The following is a 27447-nucleotide window of genomic DNA, read 5'->3' as shown; positions in this document are numbered from 1 at the left end:
AATGGATTTGTTGGGTCAAACCCATCAAGGTGCCACAATACCCTTCTTATTAACCCTATAGGGGACTTCATTTTATAGTTGAGTGCCCTGGTGTTACCCACACTCATCTGCATTTATAGTTTTTTTTTCCCTTTGTATATATGAAAGCACTGTGCAGAAGCAGGGGCATAGCATATAGAGTTACAAGCAATGACTACTAATTTTTCATTATCGTTCAGTTAATACCACATTACATTTTCTCAGGATCTCAGAGGGAATGCAGCCGTCCATTTCAGTATAAATAATCCGCTGCTTTTTTTTTCATATGCGGAGAAAAATTAAAACACCCACCTATATAATCTTTTGTTTTCTTGTAGGCACCTTTGTTGATGCTGTGAATTCTATGGGCCAGACGTCTCTCTTCACTGCTGCATTGTTAGGTCTTGGTAAAATAGTGGATGTGCTGTTGGATTATGGCTCCGACCCTAATCAGTTAAGTACGAAAATAAGTTTATAATTTTAAACTGGAACTGACATTTAATCTTGTGGTGGGTTTGGTCAGTGTAATACACAATATTCGCTGTATATTGTGAAGAAGTGCTTAACAGCACTTTTGAGCCAAAGCTCATGAAATGCAAGTAGGTGCTTAATTTTCCTTTTTCCATTGTATCTGTTGCTGTTTGGGTATATGGAAGCTTTATATTTACACTGCTTACTTTCTCAGAGTCTCAGCAGCTGAATTTGGTAGTGGTTGGCTGAAATCTTGATTTCATGTTCCTCAGTCGCTGTTATGACGGAAGCACCCCAGTCCATGCAGGTGCGTTCTCAGGAAATCAGTGGATTCTTAGCAAGTTACTGGATGAAGGAGGTGATCTGAGAGTACACGATAAAGATGGAAAAAATCCACAGTGCTGGGCTATGTCAGCTGAAAAAGAAAGCAGTGCTCAGGTATGTGTGCATTTAAATGGATATGTCTAATTAGTCACCCAGTGTTTGAGATTTTTTTGTAATATTTTCATGTAATTTTCTTCAAAACCTTTTGCATATAAATTTCCTGAAGTGCCTACTTATTTGCAGTATTTCAAATAATGGGGTATTTTTTGTTGGCCAGGATTTACTAATTCAAAATGGAGTAACAGTTCTGAGGTCACTTTTCTCTTCCTCTCCTTCTCCACCCAGATGCTGGAATTTATACAGCGCTGTACATTCCACATGCAGGCTGCCATTCAGAATTTTCCCTGTGATCAACTCAGGAAGGTTTGCTCCTCAAAAGCACTGGTTTGTAGTCCATCTAGGTTTGGTGGTCTCGTTCAAGGGTAAGAAAATATTCTCATGTGCTGATGTATTGACCCTCCTGGACTCTTACCTCCATATTATCTAAAGAACTTAACATGGTTTTGTTCCTTTTTGATGCTATTGGATTTGAAACCAAAGCATATTAGGAGTGATCATTCTTTTTATTTTTGTTATGGGAGTTCCAAATAGAAATTGGTAGCTGCAGATGTCTCTTAATATTTACTCTTGAAATCAATGATAAGAAATACTATATTTAGCAGTGTTAAAATGGCTGTAACATGAAGTAGTTTGTTTCTTGACTTTCCAAGGTCACTAAATCTTTCAGTGGTGTGTTTACAATGATTTCATGAGCTTTTATGTCAGATATTTGCTAGGAAAAATCCACACCTGTGAAGCAAAGGTGATGCATGGTGCCTGTGTGCATATATATATGTATTTGGCCACCATGCTTGAAACATCATAATGGTGTATTTTATAAGCTTCAATTACTTACTTGCACAATAATTTGAAATTTCAGCATATGCATTACAATTATGACATGAAATATACATGGCTGTTGTGTTATTTCTGCACTTTCCTTCTGCCTTGGCATATTAGTTACTCCTCTTATGTTTTTGATATTTAGAAATGTTGACAATCCTTTGGGTAGATTTCTGAAAGGTGGAGCTAATGCAGGCAGGAACATTTACAGCTTTGGTTTTGGGAAGGTAAGATGCTATGGATAATGGTTTTCTAATGATATTAGTACAGATTTCATGATTTTTGGTCAGATGATCTTTGCAGTAATTACCTTGCCTTCATTATTTTTGATTCTTAGCATATTCTTCTTTCTACTGAAATGGTGGAAAAAAGCTGTGGGGACCCCAAATGTTCAGACCTTTAGTCATTGTCATTAGGCCTTACCAGAGGAAGCTGGTTTGGAAAAACAAACAAACAAACAAAAAACCACAACAGTAAAGTATTTCCTGTGACTGTTTCTGTGTTCCTTATTCAACTCCACTAGAAAGTTAAGCTTTTCGTATAGATAACCTTAAGGATTTATTGTGATGCTTTGGCTAATGTTCACGTTGCAGTGATTGGGTTAAAGTTTTTAGTGAGTTTGTGGCAGATACAATGCAGGTCTTGGGAACTGTTGCACATTCCTTTCGGTTTATGTATGGGTGCTGTTTCAGTTCTATCTTGCAGGCAGCAGGCATCTAGGGTACCTGGCATCTCTCCCTATTATTGGGGAAAGAGAAGTGGTTCAGGCAGATGATGAACCGACGTTTTCTTACCATGTTGGACCGTGCATGATCATGACAAAGTGAGTGAGATCAAAGGGATCTTACCCCCTCTTCATGTGTACCTGTTGCTGTTCAGTAGCAAACTGTACAGGGCTTAGTCTGGGTTGCTTTCCTTGTCTGGTGTGTATTCATCCACTATTCCATTTTGGAATCACAAAATTCTTTGGAAGTAGTCTTTGGAAGTAGTCTTGTAACCAGAGGGTGAAGGGGGTGGGGATATGAACCTGCAAAAAGCGTGTCGTAGATACTCCTCTTCTCCTTGTAGCTTAATGTGGGGAAGCAGCAGAGTTACAGTGAAGGAACTCAGCTTTGAGCCACATCAGAACTGCAGTAAGCTGCGCTTAGCTGATCTTCTCATTGCAGAGCAGGAGCACAGTAGGTAAGAACAAGTGAATGTGCAGTGGGCACAGGTGCTGCAGGGGTCTGAGGCTAGGAGAAGGCCTGACAGTCTTCCTGAGGTGAATCGCACTGTGACTCTGCTTTCTCTCCAAATGAGAAATGCAGGTCGTCTTCTCTCTCTTCCTACTCCATTTTCTTCACTATGTATAATACAGGAGAAGATGATACTCTCTTCTGATAGGTCTGTGGGAATGCTTCATTGCATTTTCCTGGATGGCTTGCTTATAGATTGCCCTAGCAGCAACAGCAAGCCCTATTATTTAAGAAATAAATCTTCCTAATCTACTGTTCTTTTCTAATGTTGGCTACTTAAACAATAAGTTAGAAGCATTCATGTTGTATTTGTAAAAAGACCCAAAGGGCCAGTACTCTGTCTTTTAATCTCAGATTTGTTATAACTGTTTTCCCCTCTCCCTTTGCAGTAAACTCCGTCATCCGCATTTGCTGCAGTTGATGTCTGTTTGTCTGTCTAGTGATTTGGAGAAGATCCGTTTAGTATACGAAAGGGTAAACTTTGGCTCTTTGTACAGCATCCTTCATGAAAGGGTAATTGGAATACTTGTAAATACTATAATAAATAGTAATTATTTGAGAGAAAGGAGTTCAGTAACTATATTTGCAGTCTTTACTCATATAAAATACAAAATCACTGGTCTGTATTAAGGTTTCTATTTCATTGCACAGTATTGGATACTCTGTATATGCTGGTGAAGTTTGCCATTGGCAAATACTTCAGTTGATGTTTAGGTGCAGTTGCATTGGATTTCTTGTTTACTATTGATCTTAAAATGGCTGCTATTAAATTCCATTGAACTTCTGCATGTGATTGCACCGCAAATGTGGTGAGACCAGCTTTTGTCCTTTAATATATGCATGCAATTTGCTGCAGGCTGCTTGTGTATAACAATGAAGGTGTGAGATCGGTTGCATTTTTTTAATCAACCAGTTTGTATCTTGTTATTATCACTCAATATTTTTCTCTTATTTTTTCACAGTTAATTGAATCTTTTTTTTTTTTTTTCTCTAAGTGTCCAAGTACAACATCTAAATTATGGATAAGTCGCAGATAAAGACAGGAGATTCTAAGAGTTGATTCTAGTTCAGGGTGAATTTTGGCATCATCAGTGTCTTTTTCCTTAATTTCTGTTTAATGTATTAGTAGTTTGTTTGGTACTGAGAAACGTGTATGTTGTTCAGAAAGTGTAATTTGTGACTTTTACTACAAGGAAATAAGAAACGATTTTTACTACCGTGAAATACATTTCATTTTTGCTTTCTTTGCCTCCTGGTGTATGATTTCTCAGTACTTCAGGCTTTAAAGACCTGCAATACAAAATGGAAACTTCTGTTTTTTTTCAGCGTACAGAATTTCCAGTGCTGCGCATGGAGACAATTTTGCATGTACTGCTTCAAATTAATGATGCTTTGCGTTTTCTACACTCCCGGGGGTTTATCCATCGTTCGATTACATCCCATGCTATTCAGATCGTTTCTTCTGGAGAGGCAAAGCTATGCAACATGGAATACATGATAGAGAGGTAAAGAATTGCCTCACTGTTTGTGGAGGGAACAAATACAAAGCCAGATTTAGTGCTAAATTCTGCTGAAGTGGTTTTGCAGGTGTCCTGCATGATGACTAGGTGACTCCCCTGCCTCTGAGCTAGGCAGCAGAGTTACAAGAGAGAAGAACTAAATTATCGCTGCTCAGGTATATTAAATTTGCTACAGGCTATGTGGCAAGTTTTAGGTGGACTTAGATTCTGTGTTAGGAGTATCTGAAACTATTCAGAGAAGAAGGTCTTCACTGGAGTTTAGAGGTACTGTCAGAGACAGAATGTAATTTTACAGAAGAGAAGAAATTTCTCCTTGAGTCACTAATTCTGTTGCTGGGCTGGAAATACTTTAATCGCCTTCTTGTTCTGAATTTGCACTTATGGAGGCTTGCCTAAAAGGTCCGAAGATCACACGCTACATTGATCTGGGAGTAGTTATTAAGTGCCACCAGTGATGAGAAGAAGCTTTAGTACATCTTTGTCCCTTTTATAAGGGACACAATACATTTTTATCTGGTAAATTACTATATACTTGTATAAACCTCTTTCCTGCAGTGCGGCTGGATTTGAAAGGGAATAAAAGATCGGTTACACTGTAAAGAGAGAGAGAGTAAAATTGATAATAAACAAAAATTTGACAATGGAAATGTCATGAAATGAGCAAAGATACTTCCTAATGTCCTTGCAAACTCAATTTTTTACTAAATCCTCGCTGTTTCTTTTATTTACAGGTACTTGCAGCCTGCTGTGTAATAAAAAACCACATAAATCACAGTTTGTGTGAGGAAAAAATTAGCTTTTAGACGTATGTAGACGTTGCAAAATAATTGACAGTCTAGAAGACACCTTTTTCTCTTTAGTCTGCAGTCTGCTGTGGGCACAGAATGTTGAAAAATTGGTTGTAAAAATAATATGGGGAACTTTTCAACTCTGACTATTGCTTGATGTAAAGTTTTTAAAGGAGTTCTTACTTCTGCAAGAAAAATTGTGTGCTCTACAATGCCAAAATACAGGATTTGTTGGTGTGAAAATACAACATATTTTTTTGCAGGTCCGCTTGGATCTTTTAGGTATTTAAGCCAGGAGAAGATACAACAAACTCAGGTGCTTAATTCAAAAAGACACAGTTGTTTAGAGGAATGTGCAATGCATCCCAATTTATAACTCTTTTTTTTCTCCTTTTGTATAGCAAAGATGGTGGAGAACACAGTGATCTGACTCGTATTCCTGTCCCAGTCCAGCTATTTAAATGGTGCTCACCTGAAGTAATCCTTGAAAAAGCTGTCACAGTGAAATCGGACATTTACAGTTTCTGTACAGTGATGCAGGAGGCCTTGACAGGTATGTGCATAAGCTTAGGCTTCTTTTGTCACTAGAGTAGCCCAAGGAAGATTTTCAGTGCAGACTGTTTATTTTCCCTACATGGCTGCATAAAAACCTTGCTGTTACTGCACATACAGAATTAACCTGGAGGAGGAACCCACCAGGCAAAAAACAAATGTTGATGACAGTGGCAAAGACTGTTAGGGACACTTGTAAAGTGTAATTGAAAAGCTTGAAATCGCCTAACTAAGGGATGAGATTAATGGTAAGCAACACAAAGATAGAATTCTGTGTGTGTTGGATTGCTGCTGTTAATCTCCTTCGTGCAAGGACAGTGAAATACTCAGTTAAATTTTTTTTTTTTTTTGCAATATACAAAACGAGTTTGTGCACCTTTCATCCTTTTCCTGAATATGAAAATTTGCAGGTAAACTTTTATTATTTGTTGACTTGGACTATTTTGACAGAGAAATGGGGTAAAAAATTATTACTCTGAAAATTTAACCTAGCAGGGTAGCTGGTTGGGAATGAAGGATACGGACTGTAGGTTACTGTGTGACTGTCTCCTAGAGATTACTGTCAGCTCCCTTTAAAGCATCCACTGTTGATGTGAGATAGGGAGATGCCAGGCTAGATTCTGGGTTGAATACTGGTTTGGTTTCTGACAGTAGTTGCAACTTACAGAACATGCAGACAAAATGCTTCCTTGCCTTTGATCACTCTCTCGTTTCTGTACCCCCTGCCCCTCCCTTAATATACAGGTTGTGACATAAAATCTGTATTTATGCGTTGCAGAGACCCTGCCCTGGAAAGGTGTTGAAGACTCAGTTATTAAACAACTCATAATGTCAGGACAGCACTTAGAAGCGGATGTCAGACTTCCTATACCTTATTATGGTATAGTAAAGTCAGGGCTAGAACCTAAACAGAAGAACCGCTCCATGAACCTTCAGGATATTCAGTATATACTGAAAAATGATTTAAAGGTGATTTCCAGGATAGTAGCCATTCATGTTTTAAAAATGGAAGCGTTTTATGTTCATTTGGATTCAAGTTGTTCACCTTAAATCTAGGTGGGAGGTTTTTTGTGTGAAATCTGAACAGTGAGTATCCTTCTCGGATCATGGAGACAAACCACCTTAAAATAGAAGGTGGAGACTAGATTGGTCAATTAAAGATGCCTTTAAAAGTATTTCTTGTGTTGTAGGACTTGACTAAGTCTCAAACTGGGCACACTGATGAAATGTCAAAAGTGCAAAGGCCTGCTGTTTTCGCAGATATAAACATCTGCTTGGCGTCAACTTTTAGCTACCAGAAGAGAACACTGGGACTGCATGAAAAAGAGGTAACAGAGGCTGGTAAGTTTGTTTGTTTGTTTTATCAAGGTGTTGTGCATCCTTTGCTGAGGATTTTTCTCAGTCCACAAAGATCTACTGTAAACAACTGAAATGGGAGCACTTACAGATTTGATGGCATAGATTGAAAACAGAAAGCAATTAGATTTGTATTTTACCTGCCACCCTAACTATTAATGTAAACTCAAGACTGTATGTCAGGTTAATAATTGAAGTTCAGGCACACTGCTTTCAGCAGAGGTGTTAAATGCTGCTTATGTAATATCTAAAAGGTGTTGACTGTTAAATGTACAAAAGCAGTGTGTCTGATGGACATCTGAAGGAGTAGCTAAACACCTAATATCAAATTTTTGCAGACAGCTCTCCTGCCCCAAGATACTCTCTTATTCCTGAGGAGAATAATGCTTTAGTAGACTATGAGGCATCGAGCAATCTACAGCCAGTTGCACAGGAAAAAAATCGTGACATAGATTCTGAAGTCCAGGCAACCTGCAGTGTCAGTGATGTGGATGACAGCCTCTGTAGCTTTGAAATGAATGAAATCTTTGCCAGTTACCCAGAATCTCAAGAAGACTTCCTGGAAGAAGGAGCTGGAGTAGGTCAGACTCTAAAGGATAAAGAAAAGCAGCAAAAGGTAAAAGATAAGCCTGCCCTCAGAGACCTCTTTGTGTCCCCTGGAGCGTACTGTGAGGAAAAGCCAGCTTCTGAGGAAGGTAGCTTTTCAGACTCAGTCACAGAGGATACTACGGAAGAGGAGGAAGGAGCAAGTGAGGTCTCTGACCTGCGCCTGCTGGCACAGGTGAGAGGAGATGCTGGGAGAAGAATGAGTGGTCCGTCCCCAGATGAGCAGCACATCAGTAAATGTGTCCTTAATTTAAAGATCATTCAGAGCATGTTGCAGCAGGCAGCAGATTCCCTGTGCAGAACAGAGTTAAAACTGGACAAATTCATTGCCAATGAAAGACAAAAGAAGCTGCTCCAGGAAGTGGGAATGTATCAGGTTTCTAAGCAAACTTTTAATGACAGACCCTGGAACAGATCTGATGATATCTACGAGAACACCAATAACCATTTTTCTGGAGCTAATATTTTTTTATGGAAAGCCATAGGTCCACCCTCAAGGGATTATATTCCACCTCTGGTAACACGTGAGGAACGAGGAGGTTTGGGTGGAAATGGTTTCCAGGCTTTTTCAAAGGCAGCAGAGGAAATGCAGGCAGCTCAGAATGAAAAGTGGAAGAGCTTTCATCAGATGAGTAAGAGTAAAAATGAAAACAACCAGCATGATCTCAGCTTCAGTGGGGTGAAAAGCCTGGATAACCAAGAGGGCCTAGACCGTGAGGTAAAGTGTGGAGCAGTTGTTTGTTACTACTGTGTTCTTTAACGGGTTTATGGTAAAGAGAAAGTTACGAATGGCATCTAAGAGAAAGGAATAATCCGTCTTTTAAAATGCATGTGCATGCTATATGCATTATATATAGAAAACAAAATGGTCAACTCAGTGTTGCAGTAGTAATCTTATTTTTTCCTCAGAAAAATACTCGTCTAATAACTGAGGAGGGAGTAAAATCTTGTGCTAAAATTGATGTGGGACTGTTAGGGGAAAATGGCAAGCAGAGAGAGATTATTTTTTTACTACTTTTTTTGGGAGTGTAGGGCAGTATACTTAGTTAAGGAGGTCTGAGCTGCCCCTTAATGATCTAGAATTCTTTATTAACTATAAGTAGCTGACATGCTTAGCTGAAAAAGAGAGAAACGTGTGTTGTATCTGCTGTGGGACTGATCTTGGGTCATTAGATCTACTCCTTCCTCTGGGAGACAGGTGTCATGACAGTCTGCTTACATACACATGAAACCTGCTATAGATCCAGGCAGAGCTTTTAATAAGTTAAGGCCTGGAGTTGTGATCCTTTCACTTGAGAAGTACTACTGATACTGAAATAAAATGTAGGAAGTAAAATTTGCATGGTCTGATTCTTAGTATGTCCCATAGACAGCTCAACTGATAATTAACAGAGTGCCCAACGTGCTGAATCATGGCTTGTTGGACTCGTTTCAGCATTTACTCCCACGTGTATCTGTAAGATGCAAAAATAAGTTCAACTTGCAGTGTCAGAGAGGGAGTGATTCACATTCTGCAGCAAGTGGAAGTGAAGAAGAGAGGTGGTAAGTTTTGATCACGTTCACAAAAGAATTAATTCTAGCAGATTCATCTTGCTACAGCCACTGTCAAAAGTAGACACATCCAGGATAAAAGGTGGCATTGAATGTTTTTACAGTAAGCCAGAAGCCATCTGTCCAATTAGGACCCTACCGTGACTCATTGTCAGCTGCAGAGCTGACAGGGTAACTACTGCAACAGGGCAGTTACCTCAAAAGAGTGGTATTCAGACAGATTGCGAATGCTTTTCTGATAGAGGTCAGTAGTCTGAAACTACCAGTGCCTAAGGAGAGCAATCTAGTAGTGAAGCGTAAGGCGGCTCTTTTCTCTGTACACAGCCTCATTCAGTTCTCAGTAGAAACACTCTAGGTTTCGTAGGAGTAGGATTAGGCCCTCCGTTAGGGGCTGTGGGACAACTTCTAGTGTTTTATTGACTGGGAATACTTAACAGAATACGCTTGTGCATTAACAGTTTCTCATGTCTTGTAATGATTTATCATAGGTGCTATCCAAAATCAGCTTCTGAAATTTACAGTACAAAAATAAGTGAGGAGAGAAGGATGAGGCAACCAGAGTGGAGAAGTAAGTAAATCAGCGTTAACGTTAGCAATCTTACTGCAGTGCAGTGCATTAAAACTTAACACATTTCATTAGTTCAGAAAGGTCTGTCTGCCTTAATCGCTTTATTAGGCTGTTCTTGGTGGAAAACCAAATGAGTGGAATCCAGCATCTTGTGCATTCAGGCCAGGAATGGTCACAATCACACTAAGATGGTTTGACTATAAAGCTCAAGGAATATCTGACCCTGTTTCAGAGGATGTAAGGGAGGGACGGCATATGAATTTAGAAAGGGAAGTATAGCAACGACCAGTGGGTGGCAGTAAAGAACGAATAATAGAGAATGCAAACTAACAAAAATTATTCATGTGAAGGCTTGTCTGTATTGATTTATGCAGGTTTTAAATTTAAATAGAAGGAAGCATCTAGTTCTTCTCTGTATAAAGGAATACACAGGCTTATAACTTCAGCATTTCCGAGTATGCAGATACAATGAAACGTGGGAAAGGGTTTGAAGGTTTAGATCCTGTTGTGCAAGCTGGAGATTTTGTTCTTTTGTGTAGATGAAGTAAAGCAAATGGCCAAAAGAGTGGCCTCAGGACAACTGGAACTGATTTCTACAAATCCAACCAGTGAATGTACATCTGAAAGTGAAACGGAGAGTATAGAGGAAGCCTTTCAACACGTCGCCATTAGGGTCCAAAAAAGTCGAGACCAACAGAGAGAGAGATGGCATGCAGGTGACAACGTTGAGCCTTGGGATGTGGGTTGTGAGGATAGATCTGCATCTGAGGAGAGTGATTTGGAGTCTATGTTCATAAGTTCTGGGGGTAAGGCTGAAAAAAGGATTATTTCATCTCCCTTTTTGTTTCTTTCCATCTCCCAGCAGATTTCATCTCCTGTGATTTTGTTAAAATAATTGGCCATCTTCTCTTTCAGAGTCTCCTGTCCAAAGCAGGTCAATGGCTAAGGCATTGGCTAACATAACGTAATACTCAGTTCTGTTATTTAATAACTGGATGTAATGTCCAGTGAGCGTGGAGACCCTTCATCATCATTAACATATATTAGTATGGGAGACCCAAAGCTTTTAAATCTATGGCTATGCTCTCACACCTTTATTTCTTTTAATTGGAGTTGAAAGGTGCTTTTTCTGTAGCAGCACAGTACAGACAGTGTTTTTGTAATAGTTACAGATAAAGGAACAAGAAAAGCTTCACCTGCTTAGATTAATGCTGTCTTCTGCCTGTCATTTCTCCATGTTTTTGGCAGACAGTGTAGTTTTACTCTCCATTCTCATTGATGCTAAATCAGTGTTCAGAGCACTAAATTCATGTTACTTTTAGCCTAATGATTGTGTTTCATTGTGACATCCTAGGGAGAAGTTGCCAGTCACCATCACAATATGAACAAGCAGGATCTGGAATAACTATTCCTAAGAGTTCGGTCATTCCTCAACAAGCTGAGATTCTCTCTAGAGTATGTATAGTATTCCAAGAAATCTAGTTCCTGCTTGTTTTCCCTGAAACGTTTTAGCCTGGTCTCTCCATGTTGCTCACTGAACTACCAGAACAGCTGATTGTTTCAGCTGTGATACAACTAGCAGTCCTCCTGACATATTACGTATAATGGTTCTGTAAATTGTGAGGCGCGGGAGCTGGGTCGAAACATAGAACAATCAATTTATATATTGTTTCAGTTTGATGTATTATTGTTTAACATTACTGACTAAAATGTATATTCAATAGAGCGAAGAAAGCATCTTAAATGATAACATCTTTCACAGGGGCATTCGAGAGAATTACCTTGTTCTCGTACTTCATCTGCTGACATGTCTGAAGAATTCTTGACTCCAGATTATTTCCTTCCTCCTACTGCTCAGGGAAATACAGATCTAGAGGTAAAAATCACAGACAAGACAGGAATGAACTCTGTTTCAAGAATGTTGGATGTAAGTTAAATCACATGTGAGTTTATCAGGCTCCCATTTGATTTGAAGAAATGTAGAAAAATGGGAGAACGTTTTTTTTTTTTTTCTTCTGAGTATTTACAGAAAGATTTACCTAAATGGAAGAAAATTTTGACCCCGTTCCTTTAAAAAAAAAAAAAAAAAAAGCAAAACAAACAAAAAAAACAACACCAAAAACACCCAAACTTCTAAAACAGGAGGGACATGTTTTCTTGATTTATTTACTAGGAAATTACATAATCTATGGAGCCTTAAAATTATTCTGGTTTTGGCTGAGAAAAGTTTGAGGCAGCCAATCATGTTAACCTTTTCTTCCCAGCTCTATCAAATACAAGTATTCAGTCTTAAAACAATCTTAATTTCTTGAAGATTTGAAACTTGTACAGACTGTTGAATCCAATCTATACTGTTTGCTGATGAGCTCTTGAAAAACCATCTCTGTTTTGATTGGGATCTTCCTGTGTGAGTTGTCCTACCCTTCTTAACTTGCCTGTGAGAAATTTGAATTTACTTCCTTTTTCCCCTCTGCTCCAGACCTCAAATGTTGGGGACAAATTAGAAGACCATTGTGATGGCCTTTTACAGAGAAGGAAATCTGAAGATGCAGGATCAGGTATTCAGGTCTCAGGTAAATGTGTTCTTTCTTCTGAAGACCCTCTGGAGTCAGGGAGACAAAATTTTGTATGTAATTTTTGTGAGCATCATTCCTGTCAGAAGGCTGAAGCTAGGTTCTTTAGGCTTGCTTGGTCTTTTCTCACTGATACAGTTAGAGCTTAGAACATTTGGGATTTTAGCAGATGAGATTTGGACATTGCAGTCACTGAAATAGCATTGATGCGATGATTATGTTCTTGCTCTGTTTCAATTTGATAAAAACAAAACAAACTTGTTAGCAATTATACCCTAAGGCTAAGTTTGTTTTCATGTGACTTGCAATGGTGCTGGAAACTGAATTAGAGTTGCATTTACACGTTAATATTCTTATTGCTATAAGTGTCTTGAGCTTAAACTGTAAGAGCTGAGTTGTGTGTGTAGAGAAACAATCTTGATCCTTGCTTTAGTCTGTTGCCTGTCTTAGCTCAAATGTGTAAATGTTGTGATATTCCCTGGTGCTTTAGTGGTTGACTGTCTGGCAGCTGTGGTATGTTTATGAAAATGCATCTTTAAAGCACATTTGTCTCTTGACAACAACAAAGGTCAAAAGAACTAAAAAATTTAATAAAGTTGCAATTTCCTGTTCAATGAATTGTGTCACTTTCCTTTGTACTTGCAAAACCCAATAACAGGGAACATTTGTTATTTGTATTCAGGAGGAAAAATATTATTCTGCGGCACAGCAGCACAGAACTCTGGCAATAACACACTAGGAGTGAATCAGCTTAGCCATATGCCTGTAGCCAGGTAGATAAACTTATTTTCATCATTACTTCAAGCATAAATTAGGTTATAAAGTGTGTTCTCTCTATTAATTCTGCATATATATCTAATATTCAAATAAGGTGCTCGTGGTGCTTTTTTAATGATCATCTACATGTCATAGCTCCTTGCCAAAAATTCTTAAAGGTCTTTCATGGCTTTGTTTTTTACCGTGTTCAGTATATTTTTTTTTGTTTGCTTAATGAGGGAGTAAAATATGAAAACTAAGTCATGAATATTGCAATTCCTTTTACACTGAACAGAATATCAGTTTTAAAGATAAAGATAATAACAGAGCAAAGATAATTGAAATTATGGCTTTTGTCATCTCGTTTAATTTTGTTCTGCTTTGGTTTTGGAGCTCAAGTGGCATGAAGATCATGCTTTTTCACATTCCCTCAGAAGAATCTAATGTAAGCGTGCTCACTGCATGTTGCCTGCAGATAACATTAGCATGTGCTTGGGGACTTGCGGTCTCATCCACCAAAAACCTGGTTTACCTATCCGATATCTTTGTAAATTCTGTGTTCTAGTAGTACAAAGAGATGTCGTTTAGATGTTTTCTTCTTACTGGATGACTTTGTGATTCTGTGATACAAACCCATGATGTGCTTAAAATGGTGCTTTTCTTCTAGCTCACTCTAATTTCTAAGGTTTTAAGCAAAAAAGTTTCTATGCCCTGCCGTCTACCTGAGAGAGAAGGTCATCCTTTAAACAGTATGAGAGAAGAAACAAAATACATTTATTTTCATAATTTTTCTGACAAGATCAATGAATATGACCTTTTCCCTCACTCTAGTGGTGAAGCAGCCCAAGAATTGATATCAAGAGAGCCGCAGGAAGACTCCAAAGAAAAAGATATGTAAGAGCCACAGACTGTTCTATGCTGAAATTGCAGCAAGTTGGTCATTACAATTGTAAAAGGTCTATGTTGATACAAAACAGGAAGATACCACAGACTAAAGCTGAGAGGTGGAAACCTATTTGGATTGTTGAAAGTATATTTTTATTGTGATAACCTGGGAGATGGGTATAAAAGAGCTATCACATGCAGTTACCCATAGCTTAGGTTGAATTTTTTACGTATTGGTAAGTAATAAGCAGTGTCATTTGGGTGTGCCTATTCATTTTACAGTGTTACTGTAACGTTCTTATAACAATATTATTATTAAACATTCTAACTATTCCTTGTCTCTTCCATGTGCATTACACAGAAGAAATAAAATTAATTTGAAGAGTGAACTGTTAGTATGTAGCTACATAAGTTATTACAAAAGTACTATATAGATATTCTCAGGAGAAATGTGCACAAGAGGTATGTGACTTAACTATTAAAGTTAGCTTTTATTCACAGATAATGGAAATTTTGCATAGAAATCACTGACTTGGTAACAGTGAATTTATGATCATTTAATGGTCTTCTGAGAATAACATAATCTCTTGCAAATGGCGTTACTTTGCTTAATATAATTCCAGTCCAACAGATTTTTTTTGCTACTTGAGCGTACATCACTTTTGTGCAGATCTGTAGCAGTTTCAGCTTACTTGTGTAATTCTTTTAAAGGCTCCTAAGACCTTATGTTATTTTTAAGAGATCTTTAATTTTTGTTAAATGTTTAAGGTTTTCCCTTGGCTTTGGATACAGTCTTCTTCCTAGTGGTTCACATTTGAGGTTCTTGTCCTTTCTGGAGGTAGTTTCCTGTGGTTGCTTTTATAAAAGTTACTAAAATGAAGAAATTCTGTAAAGCAGAGGAATGTTAATAATTAACCTTTTCTGTCTCTGCAAGATCATTGAAGATGTTGTTCTTTAGCCTTTGAAGAACTCTTTGATAAGTTGTCAAAGTGATTGTCTTGCTTCCCTCTGGAAAACTAGATAAGACTGAACAAAAGTAAAGTTTGAAGAACCTAAAAATAGCAGAAATTAGTGATTCACAAGTGTAATAAGTGGCTATTCTAACTGTCAGAACATCTTTCAATACTTCAGATCAGTGACAGATATTCAGGATTTGTCAAGTATTCCCTGTGAGGAGGAGAACTACTACAAGAATATAAATTGTAAAACACCCAGAGTGAGTCATGCACCCACAAGTGTCAGCACTCCACTCAGCTCAGGTAACTGCAGCAACAAAAAAGGGAGGACCAATGAATTACTTAAACTTTCGATGCCAGAAGTCAGACCTTTCTGCCAACACTTGCTAACATAAAAGCTGTTTGTGCGAATCATGGAAACTCCATTCATTTAAGTGCCAGCACAGAAACGTTACGCTTGGAATAAGTAATCATAAGAAAGGCCGTACCTGTTGTTTGAAATCTCATTGTTTTTGTCTGCAGAGTTAAAACTTTACGGTTAAGCCTGTTTGGTCAAAAGCAATCTCTTAAGACACTAGAACTAGAGGAGAGTTTACAGACTGACAAAACTACTGTCTGAAAGGCCTGTGAAAAATAATCACTTGGTAGTTAATGCTTATGTTAGCCTTTGTGAATCAGAAATCATTTTATTTGGAGTAATATGTGTAGAACTTTGTATTTTGAAGACAGTATAAAAAACACTGTTTAGACTGTTGTTAAGATGATCTCAAAGTTTGTCGAGCTTTAGTTTGTTACCCTTAAAACAACACTTCTGTTTGCTTTGTACTTCATTAATTTGGTTTGCTATGGGAGTCATAATGTCTCATTTGGTAAAGTTTTGCATAAATAATGTCTGAGTTGAAGCTCCTGGGCGAACAGTTTGGACTTCCGCTTAGAGATCATTTTGTGGACAATAATCTTGGAGATTCCAGTTCAGGTGCCTGTTCAAATACAAAAAACCTTTTTCTACTTCATTGAAATGTGACCAATATAATAATTTCCCAGCTTTGCTATTATCTCGCCCTCTCTCTTCTTCTTTTTAATTCTAGAGGAAGAAAATCCAGTAGCCTTTAAGAAATACCAACATGGCCATGAAGTAGCTTTGGATTCTTCCTCTTGTAGTTGTCAAGAGGTGTCTGCAGTGTCCAGGACATTCACTACGGCCTATGAAGAAGGAAGGAGCACTGAAAATACCTCTACTCCTGTAGAAGTTCGCTCATCTGGATTGAATGAGCCTGTAAGTGAAGGAAATTACACAAATTACACAAATGTTGGGCTTCCCATTGCACCTAACCCTGTGCAAATGTTAAGAACCACCAAGATGGCCTTGCCTGCGCTATCCTGGCCTTCTCAGCACTGGATCCAGTAATCTTACAATACCAAAGTGGTAAGTATCAGCAAAATGATTGGGTAGGAAAGGTGTGTTTTTGTTGGAAGAGTTTTGTTGGTGAGTTGATCTTCTGTGTCTACAGCAGGTGGCTTATCTGAATGGTTCAGAATTCACAACTCAACTGGTGAACTCTAGGTTTTTAACTTTGTGGAAGTGGTGATTTGAATGAAAACAAATTGTGTGTGTGTGTATTCAAGTTTTCTTGTGAAACTGAAGGGTTATCACAGTCAGTGGGGGAATATAAATGAGTGTAAATAAGCAATTCCATGAGGAAAAAAGGTAAAAGTAGTTTGGATGCAAGTAAGTGTTCAGAAAGCCCTTGTATTATTGAGGCTGTTTGTCCTTTTTATTGCCTGCAGACATGGCATAATGTTATCAACTTTGTTGTCTTTCTTTGGAGCTGACATTTTTCAAGGCTGTTGCAGTGATTTCTGGTAATCTTTTTGGAACTGAAGGTGTTCTGGAGACAGAACGTTATCTTAGCTGTTTTTCCAGGCAGCTTACATATAGAACAGTTGCTTTTATGCTTTTCCTATTCAGTGTTGGGGTTGTCGTTTAAAGATAAAATTAGTTTGTTCAACCAGAACAGTAGTAACTGCATTCAGTGTCATCAGGTCAGCTGTGTCTTTAGGCTTGCATAGCAGACTGTTAAAATTCATTAAACCCATTAACAGCACAGTGCTGCCTTGACTGGCTCTGTAGAGAGATCTGAACGTGTCACTTCCTTGTCTAAAACTTTCTTCTAGGATCAAGCACCTGAAGTACCAATTTCCATTTTTGAAGGACTTGCCTTTGATTACAAATCCTTGATTTTTGGGGGGATTCTTCTGGTAACTAGATGTGCCTGGCTTTAATAATGAAAGATTCAAAACAGAGTGGGAAAGCGAGAGATGTCAGAACTGTCCTTTCAGAGAATTTCTGTCCAATTGTCTGTACACAGTGTTGAAATGAATAAAGAGTGTGTAGCTGACAATATCTTAATGACCAGCAAAAAGATGAGTGAAAAACAGCCTAGGCAAAATTTCTGACACATCTGGCTTACCTGGATCCTACCTCTTTCATATTCTGAGTACGTTGAAGAGCTTATTTAAAAATTTAAGTAAGACTTTTAATTAACACTTTACCTCAATTTGGACTTAGTATATTAAAGGCAAGGATTGGAGAACAGCAGTTCTTCAGTTTACTTTTTTGTGTTTCATTCTGTATATTCTTACACAGGATGGATTGTCAGCAGTTGCTTCATCCTTGAGAAGCACCAGGAAGGCATCTGGTAAGTCTCTTAAGCCACTCCCCAGCCCAATTAGAGTGATAAAAAATGGATAAACAGATTTAAAAAGCAGTTTTGCAGTCTTACTTTTTTTTTTTTTTTTTTTTTTTTCTGGACATCTCTTTGTAGGGATTAAAAAAAACAACAAACTTTGCATACAATTTTGTGTTGGTAGTGATTGTTAAGTTGCAAATTCTGTGTTTGCACTTGCAGGCTAAGATCTCTGACCTCTAATTAACCTCCGTTTGCCGTGTAAATATTACTGGCCTAAAACTTGCAATGCAAAATTGAGAGCTATATGTGCAAGTCTAGCTCTAAATGACTTTTCCATTCCAATGGTACTTAAGGATATTTCATAAAAAGTGAATGAGCCAGGCTCATGGAGATTGATAGATGATATACGTCAGCAAGATGCGGTCATACTCTAAGCTTATATCACAGTTATTAAGAATTAATCATTGCTAATTAACTAGACTTTTTTTCCTCTCTCTCAGCACCATCACAGGCACCTAACCACTTCATTGATGATCTCCCTCCACCAGCCCAAGAGCTGCTGGATGAAATTGGTAAGAGGCACTTCATCCAAAATGGTATGAGACTTGCCAGCTGTGTTTTAAAGCCAAGGACAGTACAGTACTTCAGTACACAATCAGGATTTCTCCCAAATCATTCACTACTAAAATACACAAGAGCTTCCAAATTAGTTGCAGTCAGGTCAATGAATAGGAAGTTAGGCATCAACAGCTTGAATAACGGGCAGTTATTTAAGTTAGTCCTTGAAGTTTCTGCCTTTCATATAATGGTTAGTTACTGCTGACGACAGCAGTTAACTTATTGAGTATAGATGTAATTTAACTCTGAGATGAACTTTGTGTAGACTGAAGTTTTCAAAGGTGTCATGGAGCTATGCATGTTCTTCATTAAAAGCAATGCCAGCTGATTAGCTCCATTAGTCAGGTATTTTTGTAGAGCTTAGTTTCAATGATACACATTTATTTTTTTTAGTCGCATTCTTCTTGAGCCAGAACACAGAGTAAAAATCCTTCATTATTTTTACTAGTATGGGTTATAGAAAAATTTCTCAGGGTTACTGAGCAGTGAGCTTTCTAAACAAACACCAGACAGAAGTTTAATTAAACGTATATAGGTCCCGTGCTCTTTTAGAAATGAAGCACATAGGCAATTCTAATCTTTTTATTACCTTATTCACCAAAACAGGGCTGTGGGGACTGTCACCAACTGATTAAGTAATGGCCAGAGACAATTTGTGAGATTAACATACAGACTAACTATAGATTATGTAAGAGTTTTCATCGAGTTTTTGGTGGGTAAAGAAAGTGGTACTTCAGATTTTACAGATGTAAGGAAATACGTTGTTTTTAACAGAGTACTTAAAGCAGCAAGATTCTATCACTCAAGACTTTGAAGAGAAGGGATTATTTGACTGCGGAGTGCAAATAAATGGTTAGTTGTTAATAGTCCTAACATAGAGATTACAAATGGAAAGTAACTTTTCTGCAAAATTACTTGAATACTTTGAAAAGTTAATACTTTGAAAAACTTAATTTTCAGCTTTTTTTGTTTGTATTTGTGGTTGCTATCTTGGAAAATTCAGCAGAAATTTGAGAGGGCTCCCCCTTTCTCGATAAGATGATACACAGTGTTTTCACAAACAGTACCTCCTCCAGCAGTGTTTGCTGTCTTTCTCTGTGCATTCACCTCTCTGAAGTCTGCAGAGATCCGTTATGGAACGCTTGCAGATTTGAACCATCAGAATTGATCTCCTACTTTCATTATACCACTGTAACATATGCTGCGTTCAGTCGTAAGTGATGAAACCCACAGAAGTATAGATGGTGAGCAGCTGATGTAAAATAGAGCTGAAGTTTCCACTCTGAAAGGCGGTTCGGTTGAAAGTAGCCGGTACACACGAACCGCTTATGTTTCATATTCACCATCATGAAATAGTGCTTCTGATCTCGTGGTGTCAGAAAATAGCATCTGTTGGGGTAATCAGTGTTAAGTTTCCTGTTCTGTTATAAAGGTACCAAAGATAGCAGCGGTAAATCTTTGTGCTTCTGAAACTGCAAATAGTAGTAAGTGGGAATCATTTTTAGATGTACAGCAAGTAAAGTCAGGAGCAGAAAACATAAATCTTTATAGACTCTGCATTTGTTTCCAATGAGTCAGAAAGTGAAGAGCAGTTTTTTGTATTTTTTTTTTTAAAAGGGCAAAATATGAGTTAGTCTGTAAAAAAGCTAAATAGCATAGTCACTTGAGAATAACACTGGCACTTGTTTGTGTTATCCTACAGCTTTGTTAGATCTTTTCCCATTTAAAATTGTTACCCAAAGGATAGAAGCTACTGTGACTTTATTCATAGGAGTATCTTGTTTTTAGGTGGCAAGGAATGCAGCAGCCTGTATTGCTTGCTGTTCAATCACTGTGGTTTTGTTGTATTTGCATAAAGTACAGCTATTTCAGACTCCATTTTTATGACAGCCTACTGCTTCCTGCTTATCATAGCTTAGCAGAAGGTGGCTGAATATATTCACATGCTGGAGAGAAGAGAACTTAGTGAGATAAGTCTTGGGGTGGGGGGGAATATCATTGGATTTTGCTAAGTAGGGTAACAAAGCTAACATCCACAGGTTTTCTTTTGATTTTTCTTCAATATCTTGGATTGTAAGGCGAGAGATTAAAGATTAATTTCTACATGCATTTTTCATTTTAGTATGAAGCAAAATGTTCACTCTTCTGAATCTAAAAATGTGTTACAGTAAAATATTTATCTAGGTCTTGCTATTGGCTGCCTATGACTGTAGATAATGCGAACTTAATTGGTAGAAGATCAGATGACTGAGGAAAGAAAAATTAAAAAGTAGACTACTGAAAGTTTCCCAAGTGCAGTAAATAAAACCACAATTTATTCAGTATCTTCTGTTCATAACTTTGCTATTAAATTCTTTCTGTTTATGTGAATAGTTGCTGGTCAAATTAAAATGGAAGACAGAGACACAAAAAAAGAAATTGACCAAAATGAGAAGAGAGATCATAGTGTATTGACTAAGGAGGCATTTAATTTAGCAGAGGAAACAGAAAGGTATGAAAAAGACAATGATAATGGCATATTTAGCTTTGAATTACAAACGTTTAGAATATTCAATGCTTACATTAAGTCAACTCTCCTAAGAACTGTGATCATTTCTACTATTTTCTTTCAGAATGGATAGTATTAAACTTGCCAGCATTCATTTAAAATCTTTTATTCAACAGGGCTCACTCCACTCTTGACGACGTTTTAGAAAGAATTCTCCATGCTGTTCCTGCAGATGAGGAAATCCAAGAACAACCTCAGGGACATGCCCTTGGGTTAGCTGATAATTGATATTTTGTTCACAAGTTTATCTTGTTTATCTTCTGTATCCAGACCTATGTGGGACTTCAGGAAATGCACTGTCATTCTTCAGACAGTAATGTTTTGGGGAGGAGGCATTGGAGGCATCATTCAGAACTTTCGGTATTAAATTGGAGGGCAAAGAATATCAGGTAGTTTCCTGTAGTTGAAAAGTAAATGTTTCAAACAGGCAAGGAAGTACATCATTTTAACAGAAATTTGAGATAATTTGCCAGAACAGTAGATGTTCTGAGGTAATGAGAAGAATGTATATTAAGAGAATAAAATCGTGAAAGATCTTTAAGAAAAATAAATCTGTAAAGAAGAGTTTGAGAAAGCCAATGTGCTTGGCCACATAGAAAGAAATGAAGAAAATGGCAGGCATCATATCTGTATCATTTTAAGAAAAAAATGCGTAGCCCAAATAACTTTTTTTTCCCTCCTAGAACCAAGGATAAGAGCTTTAAACTCTGAACAGCTCCATGGTGAATGCCAATGAGTAGTCATAAGTCATTCTTAACATATATCTTACTAAGGAACACAAGATAGTCTTGTGCTCAGCATCAGGATTTTTTAATATAGAAGGCAAACTGTCATGATAATCAGGAGGATTTTGCTGATAGGGCAGTCTGACTCCTGCAGTGTGTATATATAGCTGTGTTCATAAGTGGCTCAATCCAAAGCCCATTCACACTCCTAGTCAAACTAATTTTTTGTAACACACACAAGGAATCCTTGGAGCCTGCTTATAGATGTGAAGGTAAAGCACATCTGTAGACTTGGTGGGGAGTGATTGTTTAGGGGTTGGTGGGGCATATGCCCATTACAGGTCAGAGTGAAAATAAAAAGGCATCTAGTATCTCCAGGGACTTCTATTTTATTATTCTGTATTCATCTTCTCTGAAAGAAAAAAAAAAAAAAAAAAAAGATAAAATTCTGTCATTTAAGGGCTGCAAGCCTGAAAGATCCAGAAGATTTTGGAAGGAAGAAAGGAGTAGAGGAAGGCGGAGCTGAGGCCGGAAGCAGCGAGCCAGAAGGCTGTGCAGGGAGTTCAGAAGGTCCTCTTCATCTGTAAAGCTGCTGGATGCTGGGATGGGCAGTATCTCATTGATTATGTTTTTAGCACTGGATTTGTCGAGCTTGCACAGAGTAGAGTTCTGCATCTCTCCATTTTCCCCTGATCTGGATGCTGTTTCTACCCTGTGATTTTAGAAGAGAGGAAGCCATTCTTAAACTTTTCAGAGACCCTTGGGGTTTTTATTGCTTTAGACTGACAGCATTCTGGACTATTTGTTGGAGTTGCAGAGGGTATGTCTCGTAGTGAGAGTGCAGTTTACTGACCTCTCCAAAGCTGGTATTGTTGCCTCTGTGTCCCATTTAGTCTTCAGCCTCTCTGGCTTAGGCACCTAACGGCTTCACGCTGTTGTAAGGACTTGGAGTTGTTATCACTATGGTTTGGTGTGTACCTGTGATGCGTATGCTAATGCTATCAAATCCCTTAAACATCTGTCTGTCTAGTCTCTCCTGGCTTTCCTCCAGTAGAAACTGGAAGCAGAGAGGAAGGCACAAACTGGAATGAAAGCACTTCCTCTATTCTAGGACTATTGGAGTGATGAAGCGATTTTACACAGGTTGGCAGCCAAGGTGTTTTTCTGCAAGCAGGTTTAAGGAACTTAGCTTTTTAGATCCGTGTAAGTAGTTCTTCTATAACATGCTGCTACGGTGCCTGTGACACAGCTGTGTTGCCTGTGACACAGCTGTGTTTTTATATTAATGTTTTGGTCAGGACATAGGGGAAGGGAGTTAGTGCCTAAAATTCAAGAAGTGAAGGAGTTGTTCGCTTATGTTTTCATCATCACATTAAGGAGTAGAAATATCTCCTATTTTGGACCAAAGTTTCCATTTTGTATGTAAGATAATTTTTGGTTAACAAGGTAAGCTGACTCCTGGTTAGAATACAAAGAACTACATAAAAGAAATAACATAACAGAAAAACATTTTTGTGTTTCACTTGATTTAAAAAAAAAAAAAAGAAAAAAAAAAGCCTGCATTCCTTGTACTTAACTCCAGATCTTCATTAGGGACTGTCAAAGCTGACTAGTATTCTGCAGCTAAAGTAAGAGGTTACCGTTACCATTGTTCAGCATTTATCAATTAAAGATGTTTCTTGTTAAAGGAAGAGGATGTCATATTTACATTAATGTGCACTTACTGGTTTTGCAGAAAATGTGAAAGAACTGCCCTTTCTTTTGGGAAGAAAAAGGCAGTAGACTTTGATTTTTCAGAGAGAAGTGATTTTTTCAATGTGTAGCACAAAATGATTTAAAGGAAACTAACCTTCAATGTTGTGAGCATTTGACACTTCTACAGCATCTACAGCAATCAGTTCTTCATCATCAGTATTTCACTTGCTAGTTAGGCACCCAAAGTTTGAAATGTCCTAGATTGTTAGTTTAGGAAATATTGATGGTGATTTTTAAACTCAGAGTTCTAGAGGTAATGTGGTAATGTTATTTGCACAGCATTAGCATATATGACCCTATTTTCCGTCCCAAAATTACTAGGATGGTAGGAGCATGCTTCAGGCTTTGAAAACAATGTTTTCTCATCACAAAGAGGTTCCTGTGTAATAGACCCAGCAGAGCAACAGAGTTCAGGCTGGTTTCAAGTGCAACTTGATGGATCTAGCCAAAGGGATCTGTAGCGCTCAATTCAGCATGCTGACAAAACCAGAGCATTCTCTTTGAAGTGTTGTGACTGTGTATGCTTTTGGTTTTGAGCTGAATGCTTTTTTGTTTTGTTTGTTGTTTGTTTTTGTTTAGATACACACCCTGAAGATCAGAAATTCCACTTACGGAAACGGCTGTCTTCACCTTCTCCATTTAGGTGAGCATCTCCATGAATTACATTGGGCTTTTTGCAGAAATTTATGTATTCTCTCTCTGCATGAGATACATTTCTTGTCTTCCATGCCCAGGAGGCAAGAGCTGCAATATAAAATTCCATTCTCTTCAACTTGTACAGCTTGATATAAGAAACAAACAACTGTGTAACTCTTTTAAACTATTTTTTACCTCTTTTTTTTTTTTCCTTACAGGATAATTGTTTTGGATCAGAGCAGCTGTCCTACATGATTAGAATGGACAGTGGAAAAAAATGCAATATTTCAAATGTTTACTGCAGCTGGTACAATATACAGCACATGAACTGCAACCCTTTCTGGCCAAAAAGACTGAATGCTCACTCTTCCTTTAGCTGCAGCAGCAAGTACTGAAAAAAAATCTTAATGCTCTACTTTGTAATGCAGCTGATACTGTTTTTATATGAAGATTATATCAGTAATGCTGCAGAACTGATCTGTTTTTGGAGTATAACACCACTTAGTAAGCTGGCTATGTGTTTCCTTCTCTTTCTCTGTATATGCATGCTTTCCTAAGCAAAAGAATTTGTTGTATTATGCAGTTTTCAGTGTTACAGACAAAATGATTGTGATTCTGTGGGCTGTTTTCACTGCTCAGGCTCTCATTTAATTTTTCCATGCTGAAGTGTAGAGTGCTGTGCTACAGCCCATGTGGTGTATGTTTTTCCTTGCTCATTAAATTTAACAAGGGTAATTTCTTGTTTTCTCTTAGTGCTTTTGTGATCTAGAGTTGAACTGATTTGACTGATTAAGGGGATTAATTGCTGTGCAGAAAGTTAATGAGAAAAAGATAGTGTTCTTTCAGAGGTTGCAACTGCACCAATACGTTCCCTGTCAGTATTAGACAAGAATATGCAAAGCTATTTCTGGTTAGCATTACATGTTGTTTAATTAAACTACAGTTTTGGTAGGCCTCATCCAAAAAAAAAAAAAAAATCCCTGTAATTGAGTTTTGGATCAGGCTTTTGATGGGCACAGCAACTTTTTAATACTGTTCAGGTGCAGGATGTGTAACGGTTGTCCTTATCCCTGTTGAGCAGACAGCGGAATTTTAGCTGCCTTCATGTACTTGGGTGTACCACGTGTTGCTTTTCCATCCTTGTTCTGCCTATCTGTAACTGTTAATTAATTGGGTTTAATGACACTAATAAAAGTTTCTAAGCTTAATGTGCTGTCATTTGGTTCTTCTGTTTTTTATTTGTTACTTCTGATCATCAAGTTAGGTATACAACAAGATACTGGTGTACAACTGCTCCAGGGCAGATGCTGCAAACTGGCACAATTCAGAGCTTTCTTCAGAAGAGATCATGAAAAAATAAAGAAGTCTTTCATCCATTTAGTTATGTCAGGGTAGTATAGAGCTGAATCACCAGCAGCAAGGAGATTACGTGGGTTAAGAGCTGTGTCAGTGCGTGGCAAAAAGGGCTTACTTTCGCACATTACACAATTCCAGGCAGAAATTCCAGATTTTCTAATCTGGGCTCCTGCATGTGTGTGAGTTCTGCATCCTCCCCACAGGCAGAGGAACATCATACTCTTCATACGTGCTGCTGGAACAAGATCCTGTTTTACATAGGCAAAGGACTAAGGAAAAACTAGTGTTGTGTCGCAGCTTGTTGCAAAGAACGCATGGTAATGACACATACATGCGAAAGTTAAGCCACAGGTTTTGTGTGTGATCGCTTCAAGCAATGGCTGTGTGGTTTGTTCCATGTCAGAACCTTGATGAATTAAAGAAAAAAGTCATTAGAACTTGCTGGTCTGCAGCAGTGTGGTGGAGTGGAGCGAGCACGTGAATTTTTACATACACATAATTAAAAATCACTTTGGCTTGCAACATGTGAAATCTTAGCTTCTTGGATTTCTTTCTGTATTTTATCTATCAAACCAAATGGTGAGCAGACTGTGAACCATTTTCCTATCTCTTTTTAATCTTAATGTGGAAAGTTAATATTTCTGTTGGTAGAGAGCCTTTCTCATAGCCCATAGCTTGTCTGCTCTCCTTATCGAGGCCAGAACACAGCAGTTGGAGATCTCAGTTGTTCAGCTGCTTTTACTTTTCCAGAATTACGGTTAGAGTGAATGTAAATCACCCTAATAACATAAAGCATAGACGCAAAAGCTGTAATTAACAGGAAGAATTAAACAAGGACCAGTGAAAGACAGCAGAAACGATCAGAGGGGGCCAATCTAACGCTGCCTTTCAGCCTCCCCAAGAATGAGAGGCCAATTAATTAAATTAAAACAGTGATACTGAGCTGTTCTAATTCCTCTCTAAGGCGCTAGCCTGTGAGCAGTTTCACATGCAGAAAAGTGAGGAGAGAGAGGAAAGGCGAGAAACAGGGATGGAGATGGGGTGAGAATGGCTGTCCTGGCCCCCTACCACCCTGGTCTGGCCTGCAGATATTTTGTTTCTTTGAAGACCCTCACAGAACCCTGCATGCAGTAAGGACATCAAGTGAAGGTATGCAAGGAAAAAAGAAAATGCTCATTTGCTAAGCAGCAGCCAAATCCTCCAATCCCCTGTATCTGTCATCACACTGGATTTGTTTTGTTGAATTTGTTTTTTTAATTATTTTTGTGGCTGGGACTCAGTGAGGAAAAACCTTAGTCCCCAAGGTTTTACCATCATAATGTGTGCGGATCCAAATTGTCTTTCTGCTGATCAAGATGTGGACTGCATGCTAGTGAGGGAATGAATTTGTTGAGGTGAGCAGCCGTCAACATTGCTCCCCTCTAGCTCCATTTGTGGCTTTGCTGCAACAGCAGAAGCTGTGTGAAATGGTGGAAGGAGGAGAGCAGCAAATGGTGTCTTGTGCTGTGGGACTCTCTACCAGCCAGTAAAACAGACAAAGCTGATGTTGTAAACATTTGCCAACATTTATTAATTCAGTCTGCACCTAAACATACCTGCATGATTTTTCCAACATGACCTAACACTTCACAGCAAGCTCAGGTCATGCAGGCAGGACTCGGTCTATGCAGGGACAGCCAACAGACGGCTCCTGCCTCTGGCACACTCTGCAGGTGCCAGATAAAACCAGGGAGCCTTCAGCTGAACTCCAGGGCTGAAGAGTAACTTGTGATTTTCTGCACGAAAGAAGAGTTGCTGCCGTATTTTGTCCTTAAAAAACTCCTTATCCTCCGAGGTGAGGGTCTGGGAGGGACGGGTGAAGTAAAGGCTTGAACTTATCCGACAGAAGGCAGTGCAGGTTGCTCTGGGGAGCAGGGTGAGGACTGCTGGGTCCCCTTGAACTGCTGCTCCCCGGCCTTTCTGGATGCCCGTGTTGATGAGGCTGCGCTGACGTTTGTGCAGGCAGCAGCAGGCAGCGG

At 38.4% G+C, this 27447-nt stretch overlaps 1 protein-coding gene across 1 annotated transcript; it reads left to right on the top strand.

The window, feature by feature from the left end:
* Positions 1-472: 472 nt before the first annotated feature.
* TEX14 (testis expressed 14, intercellular bridge forming factor) lies at positions 473-25217 on the top strand. The gene is made up of 30 exons (XM_082776296.1): positions 473-476; positions 762-927; positions 1159-1295; positions 1901-1982; positions 2448-2578; positions 2824-2937; positions 3380-3503; positions 4317-4495; positions 5700-5851; positions 6629-6819; positions 7041-7191; positions 7545-7822; positions 9248-9354; positions 9852-9931; positions 10471-10737; positions 11286-11386; positions 11694-11807; positions 12411-12504; positions 13187-13277; positions 14092-14154; positions 15277-15404; positions 16190-16377; positions 17749-17800; positions 18292-18363; positions 19184-19261; positions 20783-20900; positions 21074-21169; positions 22143-22252; positions 24017-24080; positions 24292-25217. The coding sequence occupies exons 2-30, from the start codon at positions 898-900 to the stop codon at positions 24326-24328; spliced, it is 3429 nt and encodes a 1142-aa protein (XP_082632422.1). The 5' UTR covers positions 473-476; positions 762-897; the 3' UTR covers positions 24329-25217.
* The last annotated feature ends 2230 nt before the right edge of the window (positions 25218-27447 follow it).

Source organism: Aythya marila (genome assembly GCF_965140915.1).
Source record: "Aythya marila genome assembly, chromosome: 20".
Taxonomy (NCBI): domain Eukaryota; kingdom Metazoa; phylum Chordata; class Aves; order Anseriformes; family Anatidae; genus Aythya; species Aythya marila.
This window is presented reverse-complemented; position numbering and strand designations above follow the sequence as displayed.

What these genes read in the sequence shown, in the direction of transcription:
- TEX14 (XM_082776296.1), top strand. Translation starts at nt 898, where the DNA reads ATGTCAGCTGAAAAAGAAAGCAGTGCTCAG. An exon ending in TTTGGTGGTCTCGTTCAAGG is followed by an intron (nt 1,296 to 1,900) that starts GTAAGAAAATAT and finishes TTTGATATTTAG; the next exon opens with AAATGTTGACAATCCTTTGG. An exon ending in AGGGAAATACAGATCTAGAG is followed by an intron (nt 11,808 to 12,410) that starts GTAAAAATCACA and finishes CCTCTGCTCCAG; the next exon opens with ACCTCAAATGTTGGGGACAA.